Source organism: Sebastes umbrosus, chromosome 1 (genome assembly GCF_015220745.1).
Source record: "Sebastes umbrosus isolate fSebUmb1 chromosome 1, fSebUmb1.pri, whole genome shotgun sequence".
Lineage (NCBI taxonomy): Eukaryota > Metazoa > Chordata > Actinopteri > Perciformes > Sebastidae > Sebastes > Sebastes umbrosus.
Window position 1 is genome coordinate 16,159,216 of NC_051269.1, and position 12,639 is coordinate 16,171,854.

The 12,639-nt window shown below is 38.4% G+C and overlaps 1 protein-coding gene across 1 annotated transcript; it reads right to left on the bottom strand.

The window, feature by feature from the left end:
* Window positions 1–5,564: 5,564 nt before the first annotated feature.
* Window positions 5,565–8,729, bottom strand: LOC119497280 (elastase-1-like). The gene is made up of 8 exons (XM_037785285.1): window positions 8,435–8,729; window positions 8,057–8,154; window positions 7,870–7,970; window positions 7,332–7,457; window positions 6,957–7,093; window positions 6,728–6,870; window positions 5,840–5,989; window positions 5,565–5,701 (listed from the first exon to the last, which is right to left on the bottom strand). The coding sequence occupies exons 1-8, from the start codon at window positions 8,472–8,474 to the stop codon at window positions 5,690–5,692; spliced, it is 807 nt and encodes a 268-aa protein (XP_037641213.1). The 5' UTR covers window positions 8,475–8,729; the 3' UTR covers window positions 5,565–5,689.
* Between the last annotated feature and the right edge of the window lie 3,910 nt (window positions 8,730–12,639).

Genomic DNA, 12,639 nt, shown 5'->3' on the forward strand with positions numbered 1-12,639 from the left:
AGTGTGGCGGTTCTTTCCCCTTTGACAAAAGCCAGGTATGCAGCTGTGGTTTGTCTCACACGCTGTTTATCAAGGTCGGTTACCACACACGTCCTGAATTGACCCGTAGAGAAGAACGACACGTAGCCTATATCACTGGAGGACATTAGTCATAGTGATTCAAAGGATTTAGAAGGGTATTTATGTGTTTATCGTGTTTGATAAAGTCCACCACACCTTTTTTGACACTGTTTATGGGGGGAAAAACATATTTTTGTCAGAAATGTGTCCTGAAGGGGAGAAGTGTAATGATGACTGGCTGACCTTATGGCTCCGTCAACCATCTGATATGAAGTCAAACCTTTTTATTCTCATCCAAAGTTCCCAATATGGTCTTTCAGCAAAAAAAAAATAAGTTTATTACATGTACGTGTTTTAGTCAGTTGAAGACTTAATAAAATAAGTCGGTCAAACTGAAAAATTAACAACATTGTCTTTACTTAAAAATATATTAATTTAGAATAAATTATAAGTTAGTGTAACTTATATCTAGTGAGTTAACACACTCCAGGTCGGACGTGGTTAGGGATAGGACAAAGAGGTCATGTGACGGTTCGAACTAGCCAATCAGAGCACAGTAGGGCGGGAGTAGGCGGGCGACTCTCGGAGAGCTGCTCCTGCTTGATTTTTGGCTGCCAGACCGCATTTATCAAGCAGGGGGAGCAACAGGAGTTTTACCTGAATATCAGTCAAGTTACTTGGTAAGTAATTCATTTTGCTTTGTTTCATTCACAACATGCTTACTGCATCAGCACACACTGTAGGTAGTCGTTTTCATGCTGCACTAAAGGGAAGAACAAAGTCCTGTTAGCTAACGTTAGCCAACAGTGTCTTCAAAGTCGTCTTTTATTAGCACATTTTAGCACATGTGAACTTGTACATTGTTAGTTAAATAGGTACAAGGATGGTTACAAGGATGTGTTTGCGTTTGTTCTAATCTAAAGTTGGCACTGGGTTGATAAAGGTTTGGTCAGCAGCTCCATGGGTGGGTTGTTTGACATTTTACTCTGTATACTTCGGTTTAAAATCTATTTTGGTTAATTGAGCTGCAGCTAAAAATGCAGTAATGTTCCACGTTGTGGAAACGCCAAATAAGCAGGACTTGACATTAGCACAATTCAGCGGTGGCTAACGTCAAGAGAGTCACTGTTACTATGGGTTACAGTGGCGGCTGGTAGAAATGTTTCTGGGTAGGGCTGTGCCACATTTAATCAATTTCAGCAAACATCCCAGTATGATTTAATGCAAAAAAAAAAAGTGAAGGAATCAAAAACACATTACTACTTTGCAGTTAAATAATTAACAATTATTTTATTCCAACAGGAAGATTAAATAATGCTTTGAAAAACACAACAGTATAAAATGTACTCAGTGGTGGAATGTAACTTCTATTTAAGTACTTTTATACAATTTTGAGGTACTTCTACTTGACTGGAGTATTTCCATGTTCTGTTACTTTCTACATCTACTCCACTACATCTCAGAGGGAAATATTAGACTTTTTACTCCATTACATTTATCTAACAACTTTAGTTACTTTACAGATTCAGATTATTAATACAAAATATAATCACATTACAATCAAATTACACATTACAATACAATTACACATATTACAGGGTGCATTCCATATTTAAAACACAAATATTGACAATTTATATAATTATTATTATTATTATTATTATTAGTAATGTTTTTGTGTTTGACTCAGTTAGGGCGGCGCCCTAGCGCCCTCTATTGACCGGTCGCCACTGGTGGGTAACCATATTATCAAACCCTCATACCGGGACACGTAAGTGTACCGCATGTTCACCATAGGAGTTTTCATCAGGATGATTAACTTGGCGCACCTGTGACGCATTTGAGCAAGGAGTGGGATCAGAAAGAAGGCAGTTAGTAGTAAGACCTACTAGCCACTTTGGCAGGCGGCATATTAAAGCTACAATATTATTCACACTTAGTCAGTGTAAAATCATCATAGCCTGAGAACATCCTGCTGCGTCTGGAGGAGCAGTCCCACAAAGTACCTGCAGGGGAGAGCAGCATCTCCTCTGCACTGAGGGGGAAAAGGCCATGTCCACAGGTACGTTTTTTTTTTTTTTTCTATTGTTACAGATGCTGGAGATTATGTAAGAGTGAAGCCTCAAAGCTGACAGTTTACAGGTTGGGTTCATTGTGAAATGTTTAAATGCAAAACTGGACCAGTACTCCCCAAAATCATGACCTTGGCCTCGTCAACAGGGGAGGGGGCTGCAAAAATGAAGATCCAGCGGATAAGGAACATGCTGCTAGAGGTATGTATGAATGTTGTTTGGTGACGAAAGCTGCCACCATATACGTCACCTGCCACCAGAGCAACCAATAGCAAAATTCAATTGCAATAGCTGGGTTTCAACCAGTATAGGACAGTAACTATGCATATTTATAACACAATATGTAGAATTCAAATACTTTGCACTAACATGTCAAGATTTGGACCTGAATCCATCAACAGCACTACTAAATACACACACACACACACATTGGTTTTAAGCTGAAAAAAGTGGTTTGAGGTTTTAATTACTCTTTAAATTTGCCAAATAGTAAAAAATACAATTTCAAATGAATACTTATCTTGCTCAGTGTCTCCTAGATGTGTTAATAAACTGTTTTCTAACACAGATTAAAGAAATCATCTATTTTGTATTTTTACTTTTGTAATGCATAATTGAAATACAAACTAATTGAGTTACAAAGGCCTCATAAACCTCACCCTTCAGTCTTCTTTCCCAGTGATGTAATCATTAAAAACACATCCTTATGGAGGAGCAGTTTTAAGATTTTTTTTTTCTCCTTCACAGGATGATTCAGTGGAAAAGAGGAGAGAGGTCGCTAGCCGTTGTCTGGTGGTGTGTCTCCGAGAAAAGGAGGAGGATCTCTTCAAAGAACACTTGGTAGGTAAATCAGATGCTTAAGCTCTGACACACTGTACTCTGTGTTACACTCAAACTACTTTTTTTAAATTATGGTTATATTCATGTATGTTGAAAATGTATCTGAAAATTAACAGAAAAAAAATCCCAAACCTGAAAACGTAATTTACAACACCATAGACAGTATATGTATCTTTATATACAGTTTATATACTGTTTTTACATGTGATGACTTGTTGAATGTTTGAAGAATGAATGTTTATTCTGATCTACTTATTCCAGGATGGTGAAGTGCAGGATACTGATGAAGTGATGAAGATTGTCGTCACCAGGGGGGCCATAATGACTGATCCAGCCAGTGCAAGGATAGTGATTGAGGGAACAGAAGTCCTGGAAAACCTGGATGTGCCAAGAGCCTGTGCCTTGTTGATGGGGCTGATATACGCGCTCAACCTCAGCTACCCAAAACAACTGATGAAAACTTTTGAGGTATTTCAAAAGATACTTCTCGAACTAGATGGACTGAAAGCCAGCCCAAAATTAATGTCGCTAAAATATAAACTGCTGTCCTAAAAATGTCAAAAAGCAGACAACAGTCATCAAATTTAGCAGGAAATTGTAAGTTATGTATTTAAACTTTTGTTAACATACAGCTTGCCTACATCAGCATATCACGCTCAAGGTCCAAACTGCCTCTGTAATTTGTAAGAATGTTTATTATATAAGGGATAATGTACAGCGAGCCGGTCATTGCTGTGAAAGAATCCCTGACAGGGCGATGCTGCACCCCGACGTGAAGCACCCTGAAGGGGATTCTTTCACAACAGTGACCCGCTAGCTGTACATTATCCCGCTTATTACACAGCTACTTGCTGAAGAAATCAATATTTTAACACAAACTGTCTGCTATACATAGCAACGGTCTGCTATAAAGAAATTACAGACCCCAGAACGCGTATTCAGAATCGAGTATTCAACACAGCCATGTAATAAAGACATGTTAGGACCCCCAAAAAACAAGTGTTCTCATAGTTGATTTGTACTGGGATGATTGGGGAAATATGTTTGCACTTATTTTCTGTGCAGTGATTACATCATCATTGTCTACAGTGGCAGTTTGTTTGAAAGACATTATGTGGACACTGGATATTCACGCTGGATATTTGTTGACGCTAAGTTGCCAGTTTATTGGATCTACATAGCTAAAAGTAATGCAGTTCTAGTGTGGTGCTGATTACACTTTATGAACATTTTGGAGGATGTTTGTGATGTTGAACTAATATTGTGTTATACTGAGGTGTTTCTTATAATCAGTCTACCCTCACTGAGATAAATGGCATGGACACATTAGAATCAGGAGGATTTATTGGAGGACTGCTGTGATAAACTGCATTAGTTTAAGCCAGGTGTATCCAATAAACTGGTAATTGAGTGTATGTTGTTTAAATTCAGTTCTGATGTTTGTGTTATTTCTATTTTTGAAGTACAAAGTTGTGAGTGAAGAGCTGCTGGATACATTTCATGATATCGTTAGACCGATTGTTTCCTGGTGAAAGTTTTGGTTACTGTCCTGATCTCATTAGAAATGAGGAACATTGGACATGGTTTTGTGCACACACCATGGTATAAAAAATGTTCATTGTTAAAAAGAAGCTAGTTGGACACAGTGTTTAAAATGTCTAAAATAAACTGTTTGATCATAAAAGCTGGAACTGAAATCTGTTATTTATTTTGACTTCAGTGAAATGATTTACTAATACTCAAATAAATTAAGGTAACAATTTGCATGGATGTTTTTGAGTATGATGGAGTTCAAATAAGAGTAGCTTAAATAAAGTAATTTGACAATTTAATATCAACACAATGTTTGGATTAATATTAAGTTGGTTAAACTTAATTAAGCCTTTAGAGGTCAAAGCAAATCAAGTTGGTTGAACTTAATTAAGCCTTTAGAGGTCAAAGCAAATCAAGTTGGTTGAACTTAATCAATTGGGTTAGTCAGACTACAAGAGACTCAGGATTTACTCAATAATGCCATAGTTGGAACTACTTAAAAAGATCCATGCCATTTGTTACCTTCATTTTTTTAAGTTGAGCCCGTGGATTTTTTTTTAGAGTGTACTTATTTTCCAAGTTTTTTAAGAGAGAACGATTGCATTTTTCAGCAGTATAGTATTTATAGCACAGCCTTGATAGTTCTTACCTGTGGCTGTGAGAGTGGTGAACAGCAGAAACACGAGCGTGTCTGCAGCGTCTCCACATGTCTAAATGCACGTCTCCTTCTTTTATACCCTGAGCTGACCTTCGTTTGATGTGCAGCCTCCGCTGAGCTTGGCAGCGGTCAGAAAGGCACCTGTAGTCCGTCTCAGACTTTATCACAGTTCGTGTTAGCGTGTGACGGCGTGTTGCCACATCACAGTGGATTAACTAGAATAAAGAAAGTGTTTCTAAGGACCTACAGTGCTGACTATTTACTTTCACAGTCTGTGGCAACACTTTAATTTGAATTTGTATGTTTAGGTGTTCTTTATACATGTTTTGTTGCAGGGTAGGATAGTTTGACAATGAAAGTAATGTAACCTTCAAAGTGACACACATGACTGTGGTTGGTTAAATGTTCTGATGCGTTTAATTTCGTTTATTTTTTGTAGAATGAGACAGAAGGAAGCACAGTAGATGAAAACATGGTCCAATGCGTGCTCTGTCTTCATGTGCCGCAACACGGATGACTCGTCTGTTTATATCATGACCTGGAAAAGAGGAGAAGCAGATAATGATTACACATAAAATGCAACTAAAACCCATATCTAAACAAGCATTCCTACACTGATGAGTTATTTTTAGCTTATTCTATTATATATGATAGATATACATATCCCAATACTGACAGAGTTTATCCAGTCGATGTAGGCGGAGACACGGGTGAAGACGGTGGGCTGTTTGTGCGCGTTGCATCCCTTATCAGACACAAAGCTGGCAATACCGTGGACGTAGTAGTTTCCATAAAAATGGCAGTTCAGAGGGCCGCCAGAGTCACCCTGAGAGGAAAGAGATTAAAGAGAGCATCTTCAGTCTTGTGGACTTTCAGTGGTGGATATAAAATATAAACAACACCATAGTTAGTTACTTTTTTGAAGGGTTAAAGCAGCAGTGGGAAGAAATGGAGCAATATGATTTAAAAAAAAGTTATTTTTTATAAAACGATCACTATATCCTGACAATAGTGCATGAAACAGGTAATCTGAAAAAAATCATGTTCCTCTGTGAAAATTTCACAGACTGGAGGAAAACAACCAATCAGTGCTGAGCTGAAGCCTTGCCGTCTCTGAGCAGCTGTCAATCACTCGGAAACAATGATCAAACGGTCAAACTAGGCAGCGCATGCCTATTTCTCTCCTCAAATGTTTTTAGAAACATTTTGTAGTGTATTGTTTAGCTGTAAAATGAGAAAGTTTGTGACTCGGCAGCCATGTTGAGATCAGTTGAGGAAATACCAAGCACCGCCCACCAGCTTGAGTACAGCCAATAGGAACGCTCTCTCTCTGAAATGACCTGTGATTGGCCAAAATCTCCTCAGAACACCTGAATTACAATATGCTGAAAGATTATTATGAGATTTTTGCCCAATGATGCCAAAAATATTCTGCCTTCTGAAGCTTTAAATTGTGCAGGATTTCTTTCTCCTCTACAGTCCTCTATAATAAGACGTTATATATTTTGATTTACTGAGTGTATAACCTTTGCAAATTTCTTTTTTCACTTAGGGGGAGACTCACATTGCATCCGCCCTTGTAACCACCACCGCCGCACACCATGGTGGTTTTGACGGAGCTGCCCCACCAGTCATGTCTGCTGCAGATCTTGTAGTCGACCAGAGGAAGGTTGGCCTCCATCAGCTGGTCGGACAGGCTGCCATCGGCTGGACAAGGTGAAATTGGAAAGGTAAGATGCATTTAGTTTTACAGACAAACACTGAAAACTGACGGGATCGTGTGATGAACTCACTGGAAGTGCGTCCCCATCCGGTGATGATGCAGTGGGTGTTGTGGGGCAGAATCTGTCCGGTGGGAGGCAGAGAGCCCAGCTGGACGTAGGAGTTCAGGGTGGCAGGGAAAGACAAACGCAGCAGGGCAATGTCGAACCTGAGGTGGAGATCCATGGATCAAACAGGAGGCAAAAATAACTTTGTAAAGATGCCACACTGCTGAGGAGGACATTTTGTCGGTGGGTTTGACCACCACTTCTTACCAGCTTAGAACTTACAGGTTTGACCAAAGATATTTGAGAGATGGATATTTTAACTTACTTAAATGAAAATCTTTTGAAAATAACAGATAAAATCAACAAAAACATGCAAATAGAGGAAAATACAATTCTTACCCATTACTAGGTCTGTTGGAGTCCCATCCTCTATGGGTGAAAACTTCGCTGACAGTTATTAATTGCTCATTGTAACTGTCGCTGTAGAGGTCATGTTCACCGAGAACGACGAGCCACGTCCTAGGGCTGTAATATTTAAAAAAAAAAAAGAAGCAAACCGAAACACAATACTGTTAATCAATTCTAGTTGTGACTCAAATGACTAATTGCAAATCAGCATGGATTCTTATTACAGTAAACAAAAAACTAAAGGTCACAATATGCCATTAAATGACTCCTGGTTTTGTTTATTTTTTCTTTTATTCCTTTGTTTGGAGACTTTCCTTTCTTTCTTTCTAATAAAATAAACGAATCTTGTGGTATGTGACAGTTATAAATGAGGCTGTGAGATGTGTCCTCGTGCTGGTGACATTTTTCTGTGATAAGAGCAGGTTATGGATATTCAAGTCTAAGTAATCACAAAAATGTGCACAAATGCACCTCAAACTCATACAGCCAAAGAATACAGAGTGTATGCGTGAGTTAATCATTAGGTTACCTGTCCACACAGTGAGCAGCAGTCATAACCCAGCCTTCCTTGATCAGGGTTCCTCCGCAATGGTGGATGTACCTGCTGCCAGATTCGTACTGAAGAGAGACCTAAGGAGAAGAAGTTATGTCAGTGTCAAAACATTAATAAGTGTGATTTGTGAATCTGATATGGTGGCTCTGTATTGGTAGATTACCTGCCAGGGCCAGGAGTTGGGTTTGGCCACCTCACCTCCCACGACTCTTTCAGTAATGTCCTCCAGGTACCTGGGCTGGGGCTCCAGTTCAGCCAGCACTAGTTAAAAACATAAAAAAACAGAGAGAACGAGTTATACATGGTTTCCAACAATAATACAGTTTGCTTTCCACCTTCAGAAACAGGAAATGAGGGCAGCAAGAGTGCTGGTAGAGCAGATTATGTGGAGCTCCTGCTTGTTGACTAAACTAAAAATGAGTTGACTGACTGGATGACGGAGAGAGTGACTGACTGATCGAGCAAGAGAGCGATCGAGACAGAAGGAGATCAATAATGAATGGTTATACAGCGCAGTTGGTGTGTGCTGTCATTTTCTCACCCAGGGCTGCGAGACCTGTCAACACCAGAAGTCTAAGCATGTCTGCAGTGCGTCACAAGGTTTCTGCAAAGGAGCGAGGGCTTCTCTCCTTCTTTTATATCTCGACTCGACCTTCAGTCGGGCCGGAAAAGTGTGGCGGTTCTTTCCCCTGTGACAAAAGCCAGGTATGCAGCTGTGGTTTGTCTCACACGCTGTTTATCAAGGTCGGTTACCACACACGTCCTGAATTGACCCGTAGAGAAGAACGACACGTAGCCTATATCACTGGAGGACATTAGTCATAGTGATTCAAAGGATTTAGAAGGGTATTTATGTGTTTATCGTGTTTGATAAAGTCCACAACATCTTTTTTTGACACTGTTTATGGGGGGAAAAACATATTTTTGTCAGCAATGTGTCCTGAAGGGGAGAAGTGTAATGATGACTGGCTGACCTTATGGCTCCGTCAACCATCTGATATGAAGTCAAACATGGATTTGTACCTTTTTATTCTCATCCAAAGTTCCCAATATGGTCTTTCAGTGTATTTCAAATACAATATACAAAATACAAAAAGTTTATTTTTGTTGTTACTCTCCAATATGAACCTTAAAATGAAGTGTCTGATGTAATAGAGTGCAAGTTCTTGAGAATATTTACATCACAAAATAATCTGGGGCCCATTTTGAACCAGCGTGAATTGTGAAGTAAGCAAGAGATGTGCCGTCTTTTGTCCCAAGTGGCTCTCTGAGAGGAAGTAAAGAAAAAGAAGACAACGATACATGCTAATTTACAGTACAAGCAATTTGTAATGGCATACAATAAAGGTATTATACTGAAATGTTGTTAATTGACACATTTTTCTTGCATCATTCAGTAACTTCAGCTGAATAACTGTAGATGTTTTTGTCTGTTACTGTAGCGTTTTTTTCAAGCCTAAAAAAACAACAACTAAATATTTAAAAAACAAAAGAAAAAATCAAAATCGAATCATGATGATTGAACACATCATGGAAACTAGATTGTGAATATATCCTACAATATTCCTAAAACCAAATATTATGTATGTTTGTTTTAGTAAATATTTAGTCACAGTTCGTGACATTCAAGTAAATAAAGGAGGTGGGAGTGGTGGGACTCAGTTTCAGTCTAGATTAGGTTAGGTAGGTTATATTCAGTTCCTGCATATTGACTGGAAGACCATTACTGATAACTTATTACTAAATGTAAAATATAAAAGATACAAAATCAGTGCAACTGTTTATGCAGCTGATTATAATTTCTTCTTACAGTTATATAATTAAACTTTAAGATGTTTTCAGTTGTTATTTTATTTATAACATGAGTTTGGGATTTGGGACAGAAGTCAAATTCTATAATATTTTGACTGTACATACAGTACATACCGTAGGAAAATGACAAACACGACAGTGTCACAGCCCGACACTAGATGGGGCTGAAGACTAACACATAGACTCTCTACTTGGTCACATACAGTGGGGTTATAAAGGCATTTCTCCTGTATTTCACAGGAGACGGACAGATGACATGTAGCTCTGGGATTTCAACGCCCACATCTTCATACAAGTCCATTGTAAATACAGATTTTGGTGTAATGCTAAACTGAGATCAAATCCATTTGAAAGTCAAAATCTACATTCCCAAAAGGAAAGATTTAAATCCAGTGTGAGAACTGAGTTGAAGAAGATTTCTCTCCTCTACTTCGCTCTGACCTCTTTGACATTGAACAGTTATATCGTAGATGGATTTATGCACAGTTAAGTCTCGAGGTAAAATATGTATATTAATACTTTTTAAAAGCCATTTACTAGTTCTTAACTGGTCACGCTGATATTTCCAACAATGGGTTTGTGGACAATGGGAAGGCCTCTAATGTGTCCGTCTTTTATAAAACAGTCCTTAATTAGACAGAAAGTCATTAAAACTGTATGGATTTGGGATTATTGCCTTATCAGGCTATTAAAGAGATAGCCACGCTGACTGGTAATTGAGCTGGCCCCATTGCACGGAGGGAAAAGGTCCTAATGCTGCAACACTTCCTGATCAACAGGGGCTCCACAATTTAGCTTCTTTCTCATAGAGCGTCTCTTCGTCCCCTCCGAAACTCCTCGTGTACCCCTCCGCCACCCCAACCTCTCCTTGCAGAGGCATAAATCAAATGGGGGAGATCAAAGACAGGAAGTGCTGGGGATGTGTTAATTAAAGATGTTTGCTCTTGATACAGCTTCCCCTCGTTAATGAATAGTCGATTTGGTTCCCATAAAGATGTCTCACACACACAGGCAGGAAATTGAGGTTCGCAAAAAAAAAAAAAAAAAAATTAATGGGATGCACTGATTGGCTCTGCGATAGAAAGTCGGGCAGGGTTATCACAGAGTAACTGTTGATTATGCCAATGTGACACTATTTGAGAAGCTCAAACTGTTGCCAGAGTGAAGCTAAAAGATTTAAACCCCATGAAGATTAGAAACTACCATTGCTGTTAGTACACAGTCAATTCATTCCAGCATTATCAGTGATGCTGTGTGGCAAGTGAGTGCGCCTTTTAAAGCAGTATTAATTGATTTCTTTCGGCCATTTGGGGGCAGCAGAACAAACTGTAAACACAACTCACATCTGCACAGACATTTATTAAATATATCTTTAAGCAGCAAACTTTTTGATTTGTAGAATGCTATTTCTAAAGACTTTTAAACAGTGACCTTAGAGTTCAAGAAAATGTGAATTTTCATGAAGCCAGCTGTTTCTCATGAGGCCTCTACATTGTTATTTTAGTCAGTTACAAAGCGATCCGTTCTTTCTTTCTTCATGGGCCATGATTGCACAAGAGTCCTAGATTTTCTAAGAAAACAACACTTATCCTGAAACATAAAACTTTATATCCACAGACCTCTCTTTGCCTTCATGAGCATTTGTGGGTCATTCCACCGAATCAGTGCCTTTTCTGTCCCCATGGCATTACATGCATAAATATGCATGAAAAGTATCTGTATATTACATTATATTGTAAATTGCAATTAGTGCAAAGTGTCCTGCACTTTGCACTAATTGCAATTTGAAAACGCAGCATGTAAAACCTTAATAAAAACTACCTAGAACACTGAAAAAATAAGATTTTAGCCTGTCACCACTCTCTAACACTACACTTTACCTGGAAATATAATGATTAGAATCCTTCAGACATTTAATTTTTTTGGTATTATTGTGTGACTCTATTTTCAATTTAGACACAAATACATTTTCTCGTCGCAAATTCATAATAAGTTTGGTTAAAATACACATTTTAGTTGTGTCCCCAGGTTCTCACTCAGTCCTATTACCCTAACACATTCCCCCCTCTAGAAATGTGGGACATTACACAAGTCATATGATCAACAGGAAACACCATCATTTGAGTCTCTCTGTGGGCCATGGGAAGACAAAAAGCAAGTTCTCTGACTTGATTTTTTAAAATTTTTGATCAGTATGACTGAGGATGTCAATCTCAACATACAGTCCTGTTACCTAAATTATTTTTAAAGGTCCCATATTGTGCTCATTTTCAGGTTCATACTTGTATTTTGTGTTTCTACTAGAACATGTTTACATGCTGTATTGTTAACAAAAACAACTTAATTTTCCTCATACTGTCGGCTTGAATATACCTGTATTTACCCTATTTCTGAAACTCTCCATTTTTGCGCATTTTGATGGAATTGCAACAGAATTGCGTTGCTAGGCAACAGCTTGGGTCCATGTGTACTTCCTGTCAGCTGATGACATTCACATACACTGCAACCAGGAAATAAACTGGGACACATTTAGAATTTTTACGTTTAAAACTGTGTAAAGGGTCTAAATATTGTATATTTGTGACATCACGAATGGGCAGAAATCCTGACGGCTTGTTTCGAATGCAGAGTTTCTGAATACGGGCTGTGTGTATTTCCCTGTGGATTGAGTGTTTCGATACTTTCACGGTATTTATATAGGACTTAAGCCTGCTTTATGATAAAAAAATGAGAAAATCTCACTTTTTTATAATATGGGACCTTTAAGAGTTTTGGTAAACCTTTTGGGGGGGGGGGGGTAATTGTTCTCATGCTATTAGCATTAATGCCACGTGACTACATTTCATTTATTTGCTAAATGCTGTGCTAAAAACTCAGTCCTGTTACTTTGTTAACCATCTTCCATTTAAAAAATCCATGTAAAGAATAAATAAA